The 24781-nt window shown below is 38.1% G+C and overlaps 1 protein-coding gene across 2 annotated transcripts in view; it reads left to right on the plus strand.

The window, feature by feature from the left end:
* Positions 1-24781, plus strand: part of SMURF2 (SMAD specific E3 ubiquitin protein ligase 2) — a 116955-nt gene that overhangs the window by 45662 nt on the left and 46512 nt on the right. For both annotated transcript variants that reach the window (XM_058705843.1, XM_058705844.1), the window contains exons 2-3: positions 15401-15439; positions 21145-21253. In XM_058705843.1, coding sequence (XP_058561826.1) covers positions 15401-15439; positions 21145-21253 — 148 coding nt within the window. The remainder of the gene's footprint in view (positions 1-15400; positions 15440-21144; positions 21254-24781) is intronic.

The following is a 24781-nucleotide window of genomic DNA, read 5'->3' on the forward strand; positions in this document are numbered from 1 at the left end:
CCTGGTTCTTAAATCAGGGGGATAGCACATAGTGACTTCCTTCCAAAGAGCACAGTATGGAAAGGAGGTTAAAAGAGTACCTTTAGAGTAGAGAAACGCTACAAACAATGCTTCAGTCAGGTCAAGGTTAGTATCAACAGTGGTAAGTCACATTGATAGTATATGCCCTTGACGTGATATTATGAGAATGCACCTTTACCATTGTGGTCTTCTTCCCAATGACCCATAACCCAGAATAATCATGAGAAATCAAACAGATTCATTCTACAAAATACCTGATGAATAGTCCTCTAAACTGTCAAGGTCATGAATAATAAGCCTGAGAAATAATAACAAAGTCTGAGAAACTGCTGTAGCTACAGGAGCCTAAGGAGACATGATGACTAAATGTAACATGACTTCCTCAATGGGATCTTGGCACAGATAAGACAGTATGTGAAAACTAAGGAAATCTGAATAAAATATGAACTTTAGTTAATAATAATGTATATTGATTCATTAAATTGTGATCCATGTACCATACTAATGTAAGATGTTATGAGTAATGGGATAATGGGTTTGAGGTATATGGGAACACTGTACTATCTTTGTAACTTTTCTGTAAGTCTAAAATTATCCTAAAATAAGTTTATTAAAATTAGTAATTACCTATCAACCCAGGAAATACTTCAAAAGTATGAAATTATAGAGAAGTTTTTTTGTGTGTGTGTTTTTTTTTTTTAGTTTTTTAATGTTTATTTATTTTGAGACAGAGAGAAAGACACAGAGGGAAAGGGGCAGAGAGAAAGGGAGAATCCCAAGCAGGCTTCACACTATCCACACAGAGCCCAATGTGGGGCCTGATCTCATGAACTGTGAGATCATGAGCTGATATCAAGAGTCGGAGGCTTAACTGACTGAGCCACTCTGGCAGCCCTATAGAGAAGTATTATTATAAATCACAGTGCTTTTTTTTTTTTTTTTTTATAGTTGCAGTCTTCTTTCCTATTTGTATTGGTAGCTTATATTTACAAATGGGGTCTGTTTGGGAAACTAAATATCTTTGGCACTTTGCTCTGTTAGAGTAGATCATCAGGTATTTGAGTGACTACCATTTTTAGAAGCTAGAAGGATGCGGAATACCTGAGAGCTCATTCTTATTGTTGTAGAAATAAGGTTAATATAATTGGTGGTAATAAAAGATGGTAATATACCGTCTTATTGTATATGAAATCTGTGGTTTGTTTGTTTTAAGTGATCTCTACACCCAACATGGGGCTCGAATTCACAACCCTGAGATCAAGAGTCACACATTCAACTGACTGAGCCAGCCATGCGCCCCTCAATGAGATCTGTTTTTAGGAAAGGGCCCTAAAATAAGCAGTGGTTACAAACAGTTGAGAAAGCCACCCTGATTTCAACAAAAAGACTTGCCAGGTTCAGAGAAGTAAAGAGTGAATTTTATTCTTTACCTTTTAGTTTGCTCATCCTTATACCTTGTCAGTTGTTTTCTGAGGATTTTCATGGATTTCAATAACTATTTGAGTGCATATCATGTTTATGATACTATATGTATAACTGTAGGAGAAATAAAAATAAATCATGGCTTTGTCTTTAAGAAATGTATAGCTGGGGCGCCTGTCATCTAGTAAACGAGCTTATTAGGCATTTTGAATCCAGGCTCTACCTGGATTCTATAGAATCAGCTCAGGTCATGATCTTGTGGTTCATGGGTTTGTGCCCCGCGTCAGGCTCTGTGCTGACAGCTCAGAGCCTGGAGCCTGCTTCGTGGATTCTGTCTCCCTCTCTTTCTGCCCCTCCCCTGTTTGCACCCTGTCTCCTTCTCTCTCAAAAATAAATAAAACATTAAAAAAAAAAAAAAAGAAATGTATATTTTAGTGGGAACATAGAGGGATGGAGAGGATATCACGTGAATAATTTAATTTTTTATTTAATTTTTAGAGTATGAGCGGGAGAGAGGGGCAGAGGGAGGGAAAGAATCTCAAGCAGACTCCATGCTCAGGACAGAGCCTAATGTGGGGCTGAATCCCACGATTGCGAGATCATGACCCGAGCTGAAATCAAGAGTTGGATACCCAACTGACTGAGACACCCAGGTGCCCCACGTGAATAACTTTAATACAAGTATAGTGAGAAGGGACATACGAAACAAGTAGAGTCAAAGTGTTGTTGGAAATTCATAGGAGGGGAGAGAGAAGATCAGATTGTGAGAAAGGAGGAGATCAGAAAAAGTTTCACATGAAGTTGAGATTTGAATGGATAAGATTTTGAGGGTCTATGGTTAGAATAATAACACTTGAAGTAGGAGGAATGTTTTGAATAAAAGCAAAGGCAGAAAAGTCCTGGGTTTATTTTAGGGGACAAAGAGGCCGGTATTTTCAGTCTAGGGGTTAATGAGAGAGAAGGCTGGGATAATTGACAGCCTTCTAGATGAGGAGTGTATAGAAAAAGAAAAAAAAATCTATAGAATCCAAGTAGAGCCTGGATTCAAAATGCTTAATAAGCTCATTTACTAGATGACAGGTAGGGCAAGCCGTAGCTCTTAGTTGTAGTTTACTTTTCTGTGGATATTAGAACATAACTCACAAACTTGCAAGGATCAAGCAAGAGACTCTGTGGAAGTTTTGGGGAGCACATTATAACATATTCTAGAAAGGGGCACCTGGGGTGGCTTAGTTGGTTGAGTGTCTGACTTTGGCTCAGGTCATGGTCTCGCAATCCGGGGGTTTGAGCCCTGCATCCAGCTCCGTGCTGACAGTTCGGAGCCTAGGGCCTGCTTCAGATTCTGTGTCTCCCTCGCTCTCTGCCCCTCCCCTGCTCGCTTGGTCTCTCTCTCCTCTCTCTTTCTCTTTCTCTCTCTCAAAAATAAATGAACGTTAAAAAACAATTAAAAAAAGAATTAAAAAATACATTCTAGATGTATTACTTAAATGTGAACATTGAAAATGGAAATAGGCAGAGTGATCTGTATATGATACCAGATATAATCTGGCAACTGCTTTAGATGTGCAGTGGTCAGGGAGAGGGAGAGATAAAAGAGACATTTGCTTTCTGGATTATTGGAAACGTGGTACAGTTCACAGAACTAGGAAGGTCATAAAGAAGAAGAGCTGGTTCAGTAGGAAAGCTGTTTGATTCAATTTTGAATAAATAGAATTTTCAGTGCTGGTGAGATATTCAAGTGGGTATGTGGGGTAGGCAATTGAAATGTGGGTTTGGAGCTTGGGAGAAGAGTGAGGCTAGACATATACCTTGAGACTCACTTATCGATACATACTGAAAGCTTAAGTACAGAAACTTTGTTATAGACTGAATGTGTCCTCCCAAATTTTATATGTTGAAGGCCTAATTCCCAATTTGATGGTATTTGAAGGTGGGGTCTTTGGGAGGTAATTAAGTCATGAGAGTAGAGCCCTCATGATTGGGATTAGTGCCCTTATAAGAAGAGACTCAACAGAGAAGATACCTCTCTTGGCCATCTGATGATAAAGCAAGAAGGTGTCTTCCTGTCTACAGAACAGGAAGATGGCTCTCACCAGACATCACATCTGTTGGCACCTTGATTTTGGACTTCCTGGCCTGTGGAATTGTACAAAATGTTATTTTAAGCCACCCAGTGTATGGGATTTGTTATAGCAACCTGAACTAAGAAAAAATTTTTTAGTGTTTATTTATTTTTGAGAGAGACAGAGACAGAATGCGAGTGGGTTAGGGGCAGAGAGAGAGGGAGACACAGAATCGGAAGCAGGCTCTAGGCCCTGAGCTGTTAGCACAGAGCCCGACACGGGGCTTGAACTCACGAGCTGTGAGATCATGACCTGAGCCGAAGTCTGATGCTCAACCGACTGAGCCACCCAGGCACCCCACTTGCACTTAAATTTTAAAAAGTTTATTTGTACACCCTAATCTTGTTTCAGTTTTATTCGGTTAAAATACACTTCTTTGGAAAATTCTTTTGAACAAAATCTTCATATGTTTGAAATTACAAGAAAAACTGTTTTAGTTGTTTGAGCCGCCTGGGTGGCTCAGTCAGCTAAAGTGCCCAACCCTTGGTTTCGACTCAGGCCATAATCTCATGGTTTGTGAGTTCGAGCCCCACGTCCGGCTCTGGACTGACGGTGTGAACCCTGCCTGGGATTCTCTCTCTGTTTCTCTCTCTGCCCGTCCCCCATCTCAAAAATAAAGAAAATAAATAAAGTTGTTTGGTATGAGTGAGCTGGAAAGGTTGCCTTTAATTGGTTAACTTGAGAACCCATTTTGCCTTTGGTGAAATATTTAAATGCTGACAGTTTGGTTTTTTTTAAGCAAGAATATTTACCTTGTTATAGTAGAACCTTTATCTTTTAATAAATCTAATACACTAGTTTAATGAACTACCTGCCAAGTACTAAGTATATTACGGTAAACTTAGTGGCCCAGTTTGTTTTGTAACATGCATAAAACAAACTGCCTAAAATTCCTGGATTAAATGGCACTCTGGCAAGATATTTAGTTAAAAGCAGGTCTAATATGACTGTATAGGTAAACTGTTATATATCTGTTGAAAGAAGGAAATTGCTAATTTTTTTGGAGAAGGCCCTTTTGCATCCTAAGTTTCTGTTGACCATTTTGTGAACTTGGATCACGCCAGTAATTGCTTTAACCAGCGTTAAGTTCCCTTATAAAGGAAGAAGTAACCTGGGAGACTGTTTCATTTTATATATGATGGTTAAGAGACTGGATTCTGTAATTAGTCTGTTTGAATTGGAATCTCAACTCTAGTACTTACACTATAATCTCTGGCAAGTCTTTATGCCTGAATCTCCATTTCTTCATTTCTAAAATGTAGGTAATAATACCACTTTCTTCACAGAATAGTTGGCATATACTCGCACAGTAAATATTCAGTAATAAATATTCAGTAAGTGTTAGCTAATCTTCTTATATTCCTTGCTAAAATTATATTTTATTAAATGTATTTGTAAATTGACTTTTAGTGTTTTCAAGAAATATTTTCTTGTCAATAAATATATTTACATAATTTTAATGGATGTGTAATAATATTGCAGCATGCTGTTTGTCATCTTTAACTGTTTCATTTTTGTTATGTGCATAGGGGTGTAGCTGACATTTTTGCTCATTGCAGCATTTTGTAATAATGCTCTTGAATGTGAATCTTTGTTAGTGCTCCTGTTCAAAGCAGTAAGTAGAATACGTACATGGAAAAATTTGTTTATGAGTTTTCTAAAGAGCTTAAATTTCCTTTTCATTCCATGTGTAGGAGTTGGGGTAGAGGTTGTTTCTTGGAGCAGGAAAATCTAAATTGCTGTCATGTGCTAGCCATCAGGAAGGGTGCGTATTAGTAGACATTTTTACAGTACTAGGCCATCTTGTTGGTATATGTATAGGATTGTTATCCTGAACTTCAGTTTTAATTTACAATGATAATATAAGTTCAAGGAAAAAAACAGAGAAATCTACTCTGTTCAAAAATAGTACAACTTTTGAGTTGCAGGAACAGTATTATAAAATCTGTTTTCGTGGGGCGACAGAAGACGGGATGTCTGAGTGGTTTTTTCTTTCTCTCAAGCAGTTTCATTCCAGTCGGCAGTGTAATTGGAATGCAGCTCTAATCTGGAGGAGGAAGGGGAATTTTTGGCAAGAAGATACTGAACAGTTGGGAGTTTTACTCAGATTAAGCATAGACAGCCATTCATTATGAGTACAACTCAGTAAGAACAGCAATAGCATTCTGTTTCTACAGCTGGGATTTACTCTGATATTACTACATGGTGTGTTGCATATAGATAACTCCTATCCAACCATAAAAAAAATATTGATTTGAACAGTAATATTTACTGCATCTGCACTTCTGCAAATAGTTTTTTCCAGTCACTGCCTCAAATCAAATATACTAAAGGAGATTTTTCAAAAGTTAAAGTCCTTTCTTGAGAAAACAACAAAAAAAGGGGCATCGATGGGGAACTTGGGTGGCTTAGTCGGTTAAGCGTCCGACTTCGGCTCAGGTCATGATCTCATGGTTTGTGGGTTCGATGCCCATGTCGGGCTCTGTGCTGACAGTTCAGGGCCTGGAGCCTGCTTCGGGTTCTGTGTCCCCCTCTCTCTCTGCTCCTCCCCCGCTCAGGCTCTGTCTTTCAAAAATGAGTAAATGATGGGGTGTCTGGGTGGCTCAGTCGGTCGAGCGTCCGACTTCGGCTCAGGTCATGATCTCGCGATCTGTGAGTTCGAGCCCCGCGTCGGGCTCTGTGCTGACAACTCAGAGCCTGGAGCCTGCTTCGGATTCTGTGTCTCCCTCTCTCTCTGCCCCTCCTATGCTCATGCTCTGTCTCTCTCTCTCTCTCTGTCAAAAATAAATAAACATTAAAAATAAGTAAATGTTAAAGGAGGGGGGCGGGCATTGGTGGCATGATATTGGAATTATATCTGACCTGCAAGCTCTGAGAGCAGAGTACTAGGTCTTATTTATCTCTTTATCTGCAGAATCTGTCATAGCACTTGGCACAAAGTAGGTGCTTAGGAAATATTGAAAGAGTGAATGATATAGGAAGTGCTACCTTCTTATTAAGCATCTCAAGATGATCACATCTGCTTCCCTGTGAAATAGGACCAGGACACCAACAAGGCTCATCTTAGTTTATTTTGAACACCTCCTCTACTGATTTAAAACCATTTATCTGCAGAAGAGGTGAGCAGAATAGAACAGGCTAGGTTTTAGGTGTGTAGTCTTAAGAATGAGGAATGCTGTGAAGGAATTTGAGAAGGGTAATAACGTGATCAAAGTAGTCTAGTGACATTAATCTAGTACAAATCTACAGGTTGAGTGAGACCTGGTCCCCAGTGGATCCTGGAGTAACGGTACTATGCTTATATAATGCCACATTTGTAGTTAGCATTAATCAAAATTAATACATGACTGCTAAATATCTGGAGTCCAGTATAATGTTTTTAGTACAGAGATCAGTGAAAATTCATTGAACTATATAGTTAAGATTTCTTCACTTTCCTATATGTATTACTTCAATGGAAAGCTTACTAAACATTGAGAGATACTGAAATATTGATAACTGTCTAGGAGAAAGTCTGTACTCCTTAGCCTTTGTTCCAGGCCTTCCCAGCTTATAAGTTGTCTCTCTTGCCAGTCCCTTCCTGTAACTTAGTCTAGCATTTCTCAACATTATTTTTATCTCTCTTCCTGTAATGATTGTTTAGAAAACAAAAATAAGATTTCCTTCGTAGTGGTACCCCTCCCTCCCTAGCTGCAGGATTCCCAGTCTTGGCTCAACTTTCTATAGTTTATGCTTCACAATAGGATAGGTTTACAAATACAAATTCATATCAATATAATTATGAAATTATGTTACAAACATAAAATTACATTATAATATTGTATGTACATTTCCCAGGAGATTCTGATACATACCTCCTTGGTTGAGATTTTGTTATGGTGACAGAGAGGAGTCTGTCTTGTTGAAATTCACCAAGTCATTGAGCATTTACTGAGCTCTCATAATTGGTACTGAAGATGGAAAGAGCAATAGGCTGTGGTTCTAGTACCCAGAATACATTCCCAAGAAAAAGAACAGTACAGAAAAGGCTTCTAGCTGTGAAAATTATTTATTTATGCAAATAGCTAAAATTACCAAATCTCAAATCATGTTTAACAGTCTCTCTTTTAAAACTTGCAAATGAGAGTTTTTGCTTTTAGAGTATAAAAACAGTTGAAGCAAAAACTGGCTGATGCTTTTGAGGTCTAGTGTTAAAGTTAGCAATCTGACCAATCTTGATATTTATGTTTTAAGTTAATCTTGTTTCTTCTGGAACCCTGGTACTGGCTTCCTAGTCTCTGGATTACTAAAATTCAATTTATCTTTAACTTTGAATCTGACTTTAAAGTTATTCTTTCGTGGGGTGCCTGGGTGGCTTAGTCGGTTAAGCATCTGACTCTTGGTTTCCTCTCAGCTCATGATCTCACTGGTTGTGAAATCGAGCCCCGTGTCTGACTCTGTGCTGACAGCGGGAGACCTGCTTGGGATTCTCTTTCTCCCTTTGCTTCTCTCCCTCGTGCACTCTCACTCTTTCTCAAAAAAGTAAACTTTAAAAAAAAAAAAAAAAGGGGGGGTTTATTTTTTATTTTTTGAATGTTTATTAAAAAATTTTTTTTTAACATTTATTTATCATTGAGAGACAGACACAGAGCATGAGCAGGGAAGGGGTAGAGAGAGGGGGAGACACAGAATCTAAGCAGGCTCCAGGCTCTGAGCTATCAGCACGGAGCCCGACGCTGGGCTTGAACTCAGGATCTGTGAGATCATGACCTGAGCCGAAGTCAGTCGCCTAACCAGCTGAGCCACCCAGGTGCCCCTAATGTTTATTTATTTTTGAAGGAGAGACAGAGCGTGAGCAGGGGAAGGGCAGAGAGAGAGGGAGACACAGTATCCAAAGCAGGTTCCAGGCTCTGAGCTGTCGGCACAGAGCCTGATGCGGAGCTTGAACTCACGAACTGTGAGATCATGACCTCAGCCGAAGTTGGTTGCTGAACCGACTGAGCCACCCAGGTGTGCCCTGTGCCAAAAAAAAGTTAAAAAAAAAATTATATTTTTTATTTTTCAGTTGACCTTTGAAACTTATATTAACAATATCTTAATGATTTTTAAAAGAAAATTTGTCAAATATGATCTGACTACTTTGTTTTAAATAAAAGGAAACGATAAAAATAAAATTTCACAAGTTAAAATTATGATTACTTGAGGATTAATTTATCTGTCACATAAAAAGTCCTCCTTTCAATGAAATTTTAGATTATTTTAGAGTCTGTTTCATTCATCCAGTAAATTTATTGAGCACCCATCAAATAACTGGTGCAATGTGTGCTTGTGCGCCATTGAGGCAGACCTGATTTATGCTGTATGGTGTTTACCACACCCATAGTTACAAGTGGTATTCTAAACTTAAGCATTTATAATGAAGTGTGAGGAGTGCATGTTATAACTGGGGGATTCTGTGAAAATACAAATGGGTGGAGGGTTGAGAGAAATATGTTCTAAAAGGTTTCCTTTCCCTTTTGAGATGATTAGGTGAAGAAGCCTGGGAAAAATGTTTTAGGCAGAGGGAATGGCATATGACTCTCTGGGTGAGGGATGGAGTTTGTTTGAGAAAGTGAAAATTTAGTGTGGTTGGATCTTGGACTTAAGTTAGAGAGGAGGGGTGGTAATGAAAGATAAGATCAGAGAGGTAAGCAGGAGCCAGGGCCTGAAGGGCATTGTTAACCAATATAAAGTTTGGGCCCAAGAACGTTGGGACTGTTTTGAAGATGGAGGTCAGCTACCTCCAGAGTGGTAGGTTGGGTGTGATATCCAGAGCACAGATGGAAGGATAGTTTTGAGGAATTTTTGAAGGGTATTTTGGAATGTTATTAGGAGGATGGGACATGTATGAAAGGCCTTAATTGTATTTTTAAAATTTGGGTCCATTGCAAAGAACTGGTGGAGGCTTGAGGCAGGGGACTGATTGGGAGGCTGGTTTTAGTGGCCTAGACTAGTTGATGGTGGCCTGGACAAGGGTGGTGGCACTGGTAATAGAAGTGGGCAGATGAAGGATATTTCAGAGGCGGAATTGATTAGAATTGGTATCTGCCAGGAGATGGGGAGAGGGAGGAGTAGTGAAGGTTGCTATGGAGGTTTCTGACTGGAGCAGTGGAGTTAAAAGCAAGGATGTTTATTGAAAGAAAGTAAACCGGAAGAGCAGTTTTTGGGGAGGGAGAGATGGTGATTTTATTTTGGGGGCATATTTAATTTGTGTGGACCTGAAGTTCAGGAGAGAGTTAAGTTTGGGTCTTAATATTTAGGTGTCACTAAAATGGTAAAGGTCAGGGAGAATGCATGAAATGTGGCTCTTCAAATTTATTTATATTTTTTATTAAAATTTTTTAATGTTTATTTTTGAGAGAGCATGAGTGGGGGAGGGGCAGGCAGGCAGGGAGGGAGACAGAATCCAAAGCAGGGTCCAGGCTCAGAGCCCGACACAGGGCTCGAACTCATGGACCATGAGATCGTGACCTGAGCTGAAGTTGGACGTCCAACCAACTGAACCGCACAGGTGCCCCTTCAAATTTACTTTTTAGAGAGCAGAAAGAGCTTTGTTAGTCTGTTAAGCTACGAATTTTCTACTAAGAAAAATGTGGGTTCTTCCCCCAGAAAAATACACATACATATAACAGTTTACATGTAATTCCAAGGTTTGCAGAGATGGGCATCTGTGCTTCTCAGGTTATAGAGTAGAAGAGGATCCAGGGCAAAAATCCCGAAGAACCTCAACTTCCGTGGATGGAATATAGGAAAACGATCTGGCAAAGAGGATTTAGAATGTATTTTATGCCTGGTATAAAACCAGGTGAAATGTGGTGTTAAACAGAAACCAAAAGAAAAGCGCGGTTCCAGAAGATGGAGTGATGGCAAATCTCCTCAGGTGTCAAGTGTGATAAAGAATGAAAGGTGTCCATTGGATGGATTTAGTAATTAATGTCCCCTGGGCTTTGGAAAAGCCACGTAGTGGCAATGGTGACAGAGGAAGCCAGATTGTTAATGAATTGAGGCATTAGTGGGAAGTGAAGAAGTTGAGTCAGTCTAAATTTACTTTGTAGAGAGTTTTTATCATGAATGGGTGTTGCACTTTGTCAAATGCTTTTTCTGCATCTATTGAGATGATCGTATGGTTTTAATCCTTTCTCTTGTTAATGTGATTGATCACATTGACTGATTTGTGAATATTGAACTGCCCCTTGCATCCCTGGAATAAATCCCACCTGATTGTGGTGAATGATTTTTTTTTTAATGTATTGTTGGGTTGGGTTTGAATATTTTGTTGAGGAGTTTTGCATCTATATTCATCAGAGATAGTGCCCTATAGTGTTGTTATTCCTTTTTTTTTAATTTTTAATTTTTATAGTGTCTTTATCTGGTTTTGGTTTTAAGATAATGCCAGCCTAATAGAATGTATTTGGAAGCTTTTCTTCTTCTGTTTTTTAGAGTAGTTTGAAAAGAATAGGTATTAACTCTTCTTTAAATGTCTGGAATTCACAGTGAAACCTGGACTTCTGTTTGTTGGGAACTTTTTGATTATTGATTCAATTTTGTTAGTACTTCATCTTTTGAGATATCTATTTCTTCCTGAGTCAGATTTGGAGTTTCTTTGTTTCTAGGAATTTATCTATTTCTTCTAGATTGTCCAATTTGTTGGCATAAAATTTTTCCATAATATTCTCTTAGAATCCTTTGTATTTCTGTGGCATTCATTGCTATTTCTCCTCCATCATTTCTGATTCTATTTATTTGAGTCCTCTCTCTTTCTTTTTTTTTTTTAATGTTTATATATTTTTGAGACAGAGAAACAGAGCATGAATGGGGGAGGGGCAGAGAGCGAGGGAGACACAGAATCTGAAGCAGGCTTCAGGCTCCGAGCTGTCTTCACAGAGTCCGACACGGGGCTCAAACCCATGGACCATTAACATCATGACCTGAGCCGAAGTCAGACACTTAACCGACTGAGCCACCCAGGTGCCCCGAGTCCTCTCTCTTTCTTGATGAATCTGGTTAAAGTTTTATCCAGATAAAATAAAGTACTGTTTGTTTTTGTTTTTCAAAGAACCAGCTACCGGTTTCATTGATCTTTTCTATTGTTTTTTTTTCAGTCTCTTTTTCATTGATTTCTGCTTTAAACTTTATTATTTCCTTTCTACAGACTTTGGGCTTTGTTCTTTTTGTAGCTCCTTTACATATAAAGTTAGGTTGCTTACTTTTCTTGTTTCTTGAGGTAAGCCTGTTTTGCTATAAACTTCCCTCTTAGAACAGCTTTTGCTGCATCTCAAAGATTTTTGGACCATTGCGTTTTCACTTTTATTTGTCTCCATATATTTTTTTATTTCCTCTTTGATTTCTGGATTGACCCATTCATCGTTTAGTAGCATGTTTCTTAGCCTCCCTATGTTTGTGTTCTTTCCAGATTATTTCTTGTGATTGATGTCTATTGCTGTGGTAGGAAAAATGCATATGATTTCAGTCATTTTGAATTTATTGAGACTTGTTTTGTGGCCTAACCTCTGGTCTATCCTGGAGAAAGTTCCATGTGCACTTGAAAAGAATGTGTATTTTGTTGTTTTTGGATGGAACGTTCTGTGTATATTTGTTAGGTCCGTCTGGTCCTGAGGCAGGGGTGGGAGAAGTTAAGAGCTTTTCCTCTAAGATCAGGAATAAGACAAGGGTGTCCACTTTTACCACTTCTACTCAAAATAGTACTGGAAGTCCTAGCTGCTGCAATCAGACAAGAAAAAGAAATAAAAGGCATCCAAATTGGTAAGGAAAAAGTAAAACCTTGACTTTGACTATTTGTAGATACCATGATAGCTATATATATAAAACCCTAGAGACTCCACCAAAAAACTAGAACTAATAAATGAATTCAGTGAAGTTGTAGGATACAAAATCAATATACAGAAATCTGTTGCGTTTTTATAATTTTGTTTTACTGTTTATTTACTTTTGAGGAGGCGGGGAATGCGTGTGAGCAGGGGAGGGGCAGAGAAAGAGGAAGACAGAAGATCCAAAGTGGGCTCTGTGCTGACAGCAGAGAGCCTGATTCTGGGCTTGAACTCATGAACCTGCGAAATCATGACCTGAGTGAAAGTTGGATGCTTAATTGAGCGACCCGGGTGCCCCTTAAGTAGTTACATTGAAGGAGAAGTAGGATGGTGTCTGGAGAGTATGTTTAAATGCTGATGAGGCCATAAGTAGAGGAGATGGGAGAACAGGTCCCTGAGAAAGTGGTGATTTGGATATAAGATCTAGAACACAGGGGGAAGGACAGTGTGAGACAGGAGGGTGGATATTATAAGCAGAAGGAAGACAAAACGAATGAGTATCAAAACATAACTTTGTAGGGTTAGCAATAAGAAGTTGGAGAATTTGCATATATTTTTGGTTTCTCTAAAGTAGGATGTGAAATCAGTTCACTTCTGGAATCCTAGGACGGTGTTTTTTTTATTTTATTTTTATTTTTTAACATTTTTTATTTATTTTTGAGACAGAGCGAGACAGAGCATGAATGGGGGAGGGGCAGAGAGAGAGGGAGACACAGAATCGGAAGCAGGCTCCAGGCTCTGAGCCATCAGCCCAGAGCCCGATGCGGGGCTCGAACTCACAGACCACGAGATCGTGACCTGAGCCGAAGTCGGCCGCTTAACCAACTGAGCCAGCCAGGCGCCCCCGGACAGTGGTTTTAAAAAAAGTCATTACCTCAGCAGTACTGAAGATTAGAATTTGGATTCATATATGTGTTGTAAATGTATTGATCCTGAGTATTCTGTACGGTTTATGTGGTGATAATGAAGGTTAGAGAGAAGTTCTTCTAAATCCAATTAGTGATTTGGTACTCTCAGTTATGGCTCTTAGTTTTCATATTTGAGTTTTTATGTTTTTTTTTTTTTTAATGTTTATTTATTTTTGAGACAGAGACAGAGCATGAACGGGGGAGGGTCAGAGAGAGGGAGACACAGAATCTGAAACAGGCTCCAGGCTCCGAGCTGTCAGCACAGAGCCCGATGCGGGGCTCGAACTCACAGACTGAGAGATCATGACCTGAGCCGAAGTCGGCCGCTTAACCGACTGAGCCACCCAGGCGCCCCAGTTTTTATGTTTTTAAAAATAAAACTGTTTCTAAGACAGGGCCTAAATGACTCTGGGTACTAAATCACTATCTTGTACTTACTTAATAATTTTACTCATTTACCAATGGCATCTCTCTCTTTTTTTTTTTTTTTTAAGTTACTTATTTTGAGAGAGAGAGAGAGAGAGAGAGAGAGAGAGACAATTGGGAGGGGCAGAGAGAGAGAATCTCAAGCAGGCTCTGCTTGACAGTGCAGAGCCAGATGCAGAGCTTGAACTCATGAACCATGAGATCATGACCTGAGCTGGAATCAAAAGTCAGATGCTTAAACCAACCACTAAACCACCCAGGTGCCCGGCATCTGTCTTTAAAATAATTTTTATTTAACTTTTTTTAAAAGTTTATTTATTTTGAGAGAGAGAGAACGAGAGCACATGCAAGCAGGGGAGGGGCAGAGAGCGAGGGAGAAAGAATCCCAAGCTGACTCCGTGCTGTCAGCACAGAGCCCATGAACCATGAGATCATAACCTGAGCCGAGATCAAGAGTTGGAGGCTTAACAAACTGAGCCACCCAGGCTCCCCTTTATTTGAACTTTTAGAGTGATTAGTTATATATAGACTTATTCCCAAAGTTTGTTATGTTAAATAACACTAAACTTCCAGACCATTTCAACCGAGTAGAAGTGGGTAGAAATTAACAAAATATTACATGTATAGATATTTTATAAGTTATAAACCATACAGAAATCGATGTTTTCCCTTCAATTTTAACAAGTTTGAATTAAACAAGTTAATTTTATAACTCTATATAAGCAATAATTTTTTAAAGTGACATGTAACCACAAACTATAAAATTCACCCCTTTAGAATGTGCAGTTCAATGGTTTTAAAAATTTTTTTTAATGTTTATTTATTATCTTGAGAGAGACAGAGAAACACAGAGTGCAAGCAGGGGAGGGGCAGAGAGAGAGAGAGAGACAGAGAATCCGAATCCAGGCTCTGAGCTGTCAGTACAGGGCCAGACGCAGGGCTCGAACCCATGGACCACGAGATCACCTGAACCGGAGCCACCCAGGCACCTCCAATTCAGTGGTTTTAATATATTCGTAAGGTTGTGCATCCATCACCTTACGAGTAATAATTTCATGCAGGGTAATCCAGAGAATGTGGCTTTGGGATATCTACTCAGTGTATTAACTTTTAATTTTTGGTAGATACAGTAATCTGTCTTGTCATTGAGTGATGATTTAGAAGAAGGTAATTTATCTCTCCTATAAAATTTCTGTGGAGTTAGGTGGAGACTAAATAACAATGTTATTTTTTAAAAAATCTCATCTATATCAGGAAAGCTTTATTTTATTTATGATCTTCAGTATAAAATTATTTCATTAAAAATGTATATGTCAACCTGAGTTTGCTTATTTTTTTCTTGGAACTATTTTCCCCTTTTCACTGAGCTGCTCTGAGATAAATCTTGATGGAAGATTGATTGGAAGTTGGTCCTTATTAGAATACCAGATTTATAAATTTTCTGGCTGTCAGCTGTTATGAGTGATCATTGCTAAAGTTGGAACCACTGGTTCAGCTGTCTTTTGCTAGTCTTTAATAAAAGCTTGTGATCATATTTCAAACCTTGCTATAATGTTTATCATTCACTGGTACTTTCAGTGTTTTAAAATGAACGTTTTGACAGTGCAGTCTTACCATTTTAATTCTTTCCATGTATTTTTTGTTTCCTTTACAGTACTCTGTGCAAAAAACTTGGTGAAAAAGGATTTTTTCCGTAAGTAAATTAACTTTAAATCTTGTATGTTGTGTGTAGACTTTTTGGATAACTTTTCAGAATTGTCTGGCTTTAGTGATTTCTCTATTCAGAAATATACTTCATACTATTTTATGAATGCTTTGGTTTGGACCCTTTTGGCAGTACTTTTTTTTTTTAAGAGGACTTTGTGCTTTTTAGCCATTCTTCCTTTCCTTTTATCCACCCCTCTCACATATTTGTGTGAAATGTATATGTGTATAGGTGTGTATATGAGACACGTGTAAAGAATATCGAGGGTGTGCATACTACTAGGTTTCTAGAAAGGGTGGAGATTATTTTGTAAACACTTTTTCTTTTCTAACATTTTATAGGAAATTTTATTCAGGCATTCACCATACCTTGGAAAGTAGAGAAGTTATTCAGCCTGCTTAGAATTTCCAGAGTGTAGGAAAGAAATCTCTGCCACATTCAGTCATAGATGCTCTTATGCCTCAGCCTCTAAAGCAGACATTTGGTTCCCCTATTTGCAGTCTCTTTGCCAATAAGTTGTCAAATTTTTTTGTGGCTTTATTTAGGATTGAGTTTTGTGAAGGAGGATTGGGGAGAACCCCTCACGTGTGTTTAAAATCTTTACCCTGTAATATCATACTTCACAATAGCTTTAAGGTATTGAGTAAAAAAAAATAAAATAAATATATATAAATAAGTAATTGAGTCAAAATGATGTAATTTTTAGTGAAGAACTCGAAGCCAACAAAGTTTTATATGTAATATATTTGAAGTTATAAATTGAGAAGATTCATTAGATTTTCATTTTTTATTTTATTAAAAATTTTTATTTTAGAGAGAGCATGTGCACACTCACGAGCAGGAGAGAGGGGCAGAAAGAGAGAGAGAGAGAATCTTAAGCAGGCTCCACACTCAGCGTGGAGTGATCCCACGACCCTGAGATCATGACCTGAGCCAAAATCAAGTGTCGGACACTTAACCGAATGAGCCACCCAGGTGCCCCAAGAAGATTCATTAGATTTCAAAATTCAAGTTCTACCAGCCCCCAGAAACTAGGTGTGAGTGCTAATTTAATACGATATTACTTAATTTTCAGGGGTTTCATTAAAAGAAATAGTAAGCTCTTGATGCATTTTAAAATCATACTTCATTCATCTCACTTGAAATTTTCTTCTAAGATATCTAGAGTAGAACCAGAATTAAAGCTTATAAAATAACATAAAACTGTATAATTAGAAATTTTTCTGGTTTCTGTGCTTATATGGGAAAGCAGTTAAACAGGATGCTGTGGGACATAGTAAAGAAAGTTTTAAGCCGTCTCCAATATGTGTACCAGGTGCTGTCTACCGTACTGCGTATCACAGCGGGAGAGGCCAGTGGCCTCTCTCCATGCTGCCACCAAATTCTGTCTTCACAGGCTTTTTCTGAACTACCTACTTCATCCCCGTCACTAATAACCAGCGTATACTCTTTTTTTTTTTTTTTTTTTAACCATTCTTAAGGTTGATTTGAGGTAGGATTAGTAGGACTGTGAAGTGGCAAACAGGATTGGGTAGGTAGGTGACAAGGAGAAAAGGGAGACGGGTGAGGCATGCACTCTTTTATAGCTCCTCTGCATCCTCCAAGATGTCTGCTTTGGTTTTACAGATGAAATCCAACATTGTGTCTCCCAGCCTTCCTTCCCAAGTTCTTTTCTTTCCTCCAGAGTCCTAAGACACAGTTTCTCAAGTATAATACCCAGATCTACTTGTCTGAGTTTTCCTAGGAAATCTAGAAGAATCTTACTTTGATTTTTGGTAAACCTTGGAGAGCCAGTTAATATCAGTTATACGATCTTTATCTGCCCTTACGTTGTAGGTGGGGAAAAAAAGTAAGAAAGGACTCTTTCTCTCTTTCGTTAGTGTAGGCAGTAAAAATTGATAAAAGTTTTCTTAAGAGTTGTGAGTTTGCTTCTAGGGATAAGGAAATTAGGGGAAACTCTGTGATTATCTTGAAAACCTAGAATGGAAGAAACATTTGATGGCTCTGGAAAGGGAAATCGGAAAGCCAATCTTGAGGCCTTCAGAAGGTGCTCAGCCAGGGATGGGCTGTCACCTGGGTTCACAGTGGGAATGGCCTGTGCTGACAAACTTAAGTTTGTCATTGATCTGTTTATAAGTTGAAGGTTGCCCACATTAATTCCAGAGAAAAAATTGTAGTACTTCCTAAATCTCTTCATGAAATTTGAGTGAGAGTGTGTATATTGTCAGAATGCAGTTATCATTGATATCAAAAAGTAGTGTTTGCTTGTAATGCAGTTTAAATCATGTTGAATGAGAAAAGTAAACTTTAATATCAAGCATGACTATAGGCTGATGAAACATGTGTGTGTATATATTTAATTATAGGAAAAAATACACTGCCAAGTGCTGTCTTGTAATTTGTGTATTAGAGATAATACTCTTTATTCTGGGTATCTACCCTTGCTGAGAGAAAATTTGCTAACTCACTTTTTGGAATTGTTTTCAAGCTTATTGGCTTTAAAAAATAATTTATTTCCCCCTCTCCCCAAAATTTTAGAAGGAAAACTTTCTAAACGTATAAGAACATGGAAAAGTTTTATAGTGAATATCCACCATCTAGATTCTACCATTAACATGATCCTGTATCTGTCTTTATCCATTATCTGTTTCTTAAAGAATGTTTTCATTAGTATAATTTTTTTCTCTTTTATGCAATATTTGTTTGTTTATTTAAGTTTATTTATTTTGAAAAAGAGTGAGAAAGAGAACAAGTTGGGAGGGGCAAAGAAGGGGTGGGGGACAGAGGATCCGAAGCGGGTGGCACAGAGCCTGAGGTGGGGCTCAGACTCACGAACTGTGCAATCATGACCTGAGCCGAAGTCAGATGCTTAACTGACTGAGCCGCCCAGGTGCCCCTCTTTGATGTAACATTTAAATAAAAGATTTATGTGTAAGATACTGTGTTGAGTCACTGCATTCAGGGGCCAAATTGAAGTCACTCAGAACCACGGTGATTGGTGAATGTTCTTTTTCTTCCCCCAATCAAAAATAAAGCTTTATTTTCTCCAGAAAGTAACACACTTTTAAGTTGAAATTTTTGTTTCATTGTTATTTGCAGCTCAAGTGCATTTGTATAGCGAGGAAGTCTTCAGCTTTAGCTATTTTTGTATGACTCAGAAATGATGGGGATGATTGAGAAATTTTTAAAAATACAGAAAATACCTTAGCCACTTGATATTTACCACTAGAAGCCTCACTAACTTCAGAAAACTTGATAGCTTTTGATCACATCACAGTAACTTGGCTCTCAAGGTAAATTTTTGTGGACTGATAGAAACAGGTAAGTTGAAATATAGGTACTTTTTGTTGTTAGGGCATAGAGCTTGTGTTTTGTATTATCTAACAGAAAAGAAACCTAGGAGGTTGGGACTCAGAATTTCATAGTTAATTAAGGACTTGGAAACCATGCCTAGTGTGTTTATGTGGAAAAGTTGTTCCCCTTAGTCCTTAATTCTTTAAACAACATCTAAAAGGAAAGCTTGAAATGTGATTTTGTTTTTGCTTACAAACATACATTTGTATGTTTGCTGAGATAGTAGAATCAAAAGAAAAAGAATAGATTCTTGAAAATACTTAATGTTATTGAAGGTAGTGGGAAAAATATTCTTCCATTAAACACTTTTAAAAATGGTAGGTATTACTGAAATAATATGAATAGCAGTAAACTTCAAGAATATAGTTAAATACATCAATACCCTAACTTCCAAGTATCTTCTTAAATACTTAACACTCTTAAAATTTGGTCCTCTCTTATTTGAAGTTGACAGATCACAGAATCATAGGATTGGGGAACTGACAATGTGATTTATGCCTGACCTCGAATCTTGGCACATAGGTATCTTGACTTTAAAAAAAAAAAAAATTAGCATAGATATCAAGGTGCAGAATTTCTCCAATTATCAACCCATACCAACATTTTGTTCTAGTATTTTCTTTGTTTAAAAAAAATTTTTTTTAACGTTTATTTATTATTGAGAGACAGAGAAACAGAGCATGAGCATGGGAGGGGCGGAGAGAGGGAGAGACACAGAATCTTAAGCAGGCTCCAGGCTCTGAGCTGTCAGCACAGAGTCCGACACGGGGCTCGAACTCACAAACCGCGAGATCGTGACCTGAACTGAAGTTGGGCGCTTAACCGATTGAGCCACCCAGGCTCCCCGTTCTAGTATTTTCAACTGTCCATAGGAGATCTATGCTATCCCAAAATGTCATTTTTGTCTCCTTAACACTTTATTTAGTTCTACCTTCTAACTTTTTTTTTTCTCCAAAAGAACCACTGTTTTCATTGTTACTTAGGGCTGAAAACTATAGTGTCATCTTTGACCCTAGTTTCTTATAAACTTGTATTAGATCTTTCAGAGTAGTTTATTACTTCACTGTCCTTTCCCTTTTCCTGTGACTTCCCTAGTTCAGAGTCTGCTCATCTTACTGTTCGTTTATCCTACTGTGTGAAACTTATGACCGCTTCCTAGATAGTCTCTGTACCAGTCTTCCCTTCTCCCAGTCCACCCTGAATACCGCTAATAGAAAAATATGACACCCTATTATCTACCTCAGTCACTTTCTGATTTCTAAGCCTCTCTTACCCACAGCATTTACTTTTAACATCGTAGCACAAATGATTTGGTTAGATTCCTCACAGCCCTTCAGATGCGGTCGTACCTTTCTTGGTGATCTTCCTGTTTGTCCTTTAAAGCCCAATGAGTCCCATCCCCCCCCCCCCCCAAAAAAAAGCCTTGATTTACTGTTCAAACAGTTCTGTTTTTCTGAACTCTTACTTGTACTCACTGTTGAACTGCATGGTACGTGAGAGGTATACTATAGTATAGTAGTTGAGAGCATGAAATTGAGAACCAGATTTTATGTGCATGGGTTTAAAATCTAAACTTCAGACCCTGGCTCTCTCACGTACTATTGTTTGTCCTTGGATTAGTTAATTAACCCCTTTGTGCCTCAGTTTCCTCATCAGTAGGGTAGAGACTATAGTAACATTTACCCCATTGGATTATTGTGAGGAATAAGAGATTTAATATATGTAAAGCATTTAGAATAGTGCCTGACATAGTGTTAAAAGTATTTTCTTTAGAATCTATACAAACATTTGTTTATTCTCTGGTTTCCCTCTCCCCCAAGGCATTCTTAACGTTTTAAGGCAGGGTATTTAATTTTTTGATTCAGTTTTTCATCACTCATAGTAGTTATTCAGGAAAACTTTTTGGCTAATTTGATTTCTCTGTAGCCCATATTCTTGTGTGAAAACCTGTAAGAAGCTCTTTCTTTAAAAATGCTACTAAGGAGGACCTTGGGAAGGCCCTAAGAGAACCAGAACTGTTTTAATCTTCCTGGGGTCAAAGGGCTGGTAAAGATGTATAAACACTTCCCTATTATGAGGTAACCTCTAGGCTTTGGTAGTTTAAGCTGAGAATGTTTTGAGATAGCAACAAGAAAAACGTAGCTTTTGGTATTTAATGTAGAATTAACTTTAATCTTTGTTCAAAATGGACCACTTTTCATTTATAGCTAAATGTTACACTTTTTATAAAGAATGGAATAATCTTTTGTAGCAAATAGTAAGTTTTATATAATTAATCTTCTGTTTTCCATGTCACGTTATTCTTTAATTAAAAAAAAATTCTTCCCCTTTTTCCACAGGACTTCCTGATCCATTTGCTAAGGTGGTGGTTGATGGATCTGGGCAATGCCATTCTACAGATACTGTGAAGAATACACTTGATCCAAAGTGGAATCAGCATTATGACCTGTAGGTTTAAATGATTCATTTGAAATGAAACATAGAATCAATATTATTTGATATAGTATTTGAAAAGAATCACTGAAAATTATCAGAGTTTGATCTGTGGTATAATTTGGTCTTCACAGAGGGGCACAAAACCTAGTGGGAAGGTATTGATAGCTGGTTTTGGAAAATGAAATGCTCTTAGTAAGCCTATGGAGAATAAAACGTATATGCAGTATAGAGCAACCCCGTCCCATCTTCTTTCAGTTAAATAAAGGTATTAATTTACTTTAGGTCAATTATGAGTATAAAACCAGAAATCATAATTGGAGTGCACTCAAAGACATTCTTTGTGCTTTTATAGGGATGGTTTCTTTTTTTCAAATTTTAATCACAGTGCTATATGCACCATTCTAAAAAGGTGCATAATACCGTAAGGCTTTTTTCTTTAATATTTATTTTTATTTTTGAGAGAGACAGAGGGTAAAAACAGGGGAGGGGTAGAGAGAGAGGGAGACCCAGAATCCGAAGCAGGCTCCAGGCTCTGAGCTGTCAGTGCACAGCACAACGTGGGGCTCGAACCCACAAACAGTGGGATCATGAGGTGAGCCCAAGTCAGACGCTTAACCGACTAAGCCACTGGGGTGCCCCAATGTTGTAAGGCTTGTAATGGGAAACTGCAGTTTGCCGCCCCATCCTTATTCCTGATTCCCATTCTCAAGGTAACTAGAGTTACTTTGATTGTTTAGTCTGGTATTTTCTTCTCTTTCTAGATCTCATGCTTACTTTATACATCTCTCTGTATATGGGGTGGAGGCGGGGGGGAGATGCAGAGATTTAGTATATGCATACTTTTAGGTATTATTTTTACATTTCTTACCATAGAAGAAGATTTAGCTTTTACAACTGATCTCTCTCATCCCTATTCCTACAGCACCCACGTGGCCCTTCCTTTCTCCGAGCCCTCCATTTGAACCTTTTTGGTTAAATCATTGTTCTGTATTTACATTATGATCATGTAACTATTCATAACTGAGTCACATGGTGTGCAGTGATTACATTTCCTCTCTTGATAAATTTTGTTTTTCTGGAATTAACTATCTTATTTTGCCATTTGTTTAGTTTTCTATCTGTCTCATTAATTCCTAGACTCTCCTACAGGACTGGACGTTTCTGCATATATTCAACTGCATGAGCTATTCTATTGGCTTTGTTTCCTTGTTGGAGATCTCCCTCCTGAAACCTTTGGCCTCTTCCTCCACGCTGGTCTGGTGGTCTAAGCTGGTCTAGGACCTGCTGCACAATTGTCCAGGAACCTCCTTTATCATTATGTTGGGAATTTCCTTTGTCTCTTCTGGGTTCAGTGATTTCCCATTTTTTGTTATTCCCTGTTTCGATGAAGTCTGTCTTTCATGGTCATCTTGAGAAAGAGTACAAAGATAGGAAAAATTTCTTTGAGATCTTGTCTGAAAATGTACTTTGTCTTTCTCAGTGGATAGTTTGATTATAACTTTCTAGGTAAGACACGCATTTCTCTCCAAATTGTGAATATATGCTCCATTGTTGTCTAGGTCTAGATCAGCACTTGAACAGAAATATAATGTGAGCCAGAAATGGAAGCTTGTCTGTAATTTTAAATTTTGTAATAGCCACATTTAAAAAAGTTAATAGGGACACCTGGGTGGCCCATTTGGTTAAGTGTTCAACTCTTGATTTTGGCTCAGGTCATGATCTCACAGTTCATGAGTTCGAGCCCCATATCAGGCTCTGTGCTGACAGTGCAGAGCCTGCTTGGGATTCTCTCTCTCTCTCCCCCTCTCTCTGCCCCTCCCCCACTGTCTCTGTCTCTCTCTCTCAAAATAAATAAAAGTTAATAAAAAAGATTAAGCTTAATAAACATATTTAATTTAGTATAGCTGAAATACTCTCATTTCAACATGTAATCAAGATAAAATAATTATGGTCTTTTTTTCTTATACATAAATGCATAGGTTAAAAAAATAAACATTTCTCAGCTAAGTCTGAGATCTTAGGGGTTTGTTTGCACTTACAGAGTGCCTCAATTTGGACTAGCTTAAGTACTCAATAGCTCCATGTGACTGGTGACTGCCCTTTTGAATAGTGCAGTTTCAGAGTATCATTAATGGCATCCTGATTTTGGTCTTTCTTGATTATTGTTTTCCACTGGAAGATTTCAGGGTATTCTCTTTATGCTGTGTAAAAAATTTTTTGATGATGCACTTGGTATATATGTTACATAGTGCTTGGTACTTATTGGGACCTTTTAATCTGGATAAACTCTTTTTAAAAAAATTAAAAAGTTTTTAATTCCAGGATAGTTTTTTTATTTTTAAATTAAAAAAATTATTTTTAATGTTTATTTATTTTTAAGAGAGGAGAGAACAAGTGGGGGAGGGGCAGAGAGAGAGGGAGCCACAGAATCTGAAGCAGCCTTCAGGATCTGAGCTGTCAGCACAGGGCCCTACAGCAGGGCTCGAACCCACGAACTGTGAGATCATGACCTGGGCTGAAGTTGGATGCTTAACCAACTGAGCTACCCAGGCGCCCCTAATTCCAGTATAGTTAACATACAGTGTTCTATTAGTTTCAGGTATACAGTACAGTGATTCAGCTTCCATTTATTACTCAGTGTTCATCAAGATAAATGTACTCTTGTGGCTCCTTGGTGGCTAAGTTGGTTGAGCAACTGACTTGATTTCAGCTTGGGTAATGATCCCCAGGGTCATGGAACTGAGCCCTGCGTTGGGCTCCACACTGAGCGTGGAGCCTGCTTGGGATTCTCCCTTGCTGTCTCTCCCTGTGCCCCTCTTCCTGCTCATGCTCTCTCTAAAAAAATAATAATAAATAAAAAATAAATGTACTTTTAATCCCCTTCACTTTTTTCACCTGTCCCCCCATCCACTTCCCCTCTGGTAATCATTTGTGTGTTCTCTATAGTTAAGAGTTTGTTTTTTGGTTTCTCTCTCTCTCTCTCTCTCTCTCTCTCTCCCTCTCCTTTTTTTTTTTTCCTTTGTTCATTTGTTTTATTTCTTAAATTCCACATATGAGTAAAATCATTTGGTATTTGTCTTTCTCTGTCTTATTTTGTAACATTATACTCTCTAGAGCCATCCATGTTGTTGCAAATGGCAAGATTTCATTCTTTCTTATGGCTGAATAATATTCCATTCTCTATCCATTCATATCTTTATGGACACGGGCTGTTTCCATAATTTGGCTTTTGCAAATACTGCTGCAATAGACATGGGGGTGCATACATCCCTTGGATGTTTTCATATTCTTTGGGTAAATACCCAGTAGTATGATTACTGGATTGTAGGGTAGTTCTATTTGTAACTTTTTGAAGATCCTTCATATTGTCTTCCACAGTGGCTGCACCACTTTGCACTCCCACCAACAGTGCATTAGGGTTCTTTTTACTCCATATCCTCACCAACACTTACTATTTCTTGAATTTTTGATTTTAGACATTCTGATAGGTGTTAGGTAATATCTCATTGTGGTTTTGATACACATTTACTTGACGATAAG

This window comes from Neofelis nebulosa, chromosome 16 (assembly GCF_028018385.1).
Source record: "Neofelis nebulosa isolate mNeoNeb1 chromosome 16, mNeoNeb1.pri, whole genome shotgun sequence".
Taxonomy (NCBI): Eukaryota; Metazoa; Chordata; class Mammalia; order Carnivora; family Felidae; genus Neofelis; species Neofelis nebulosa.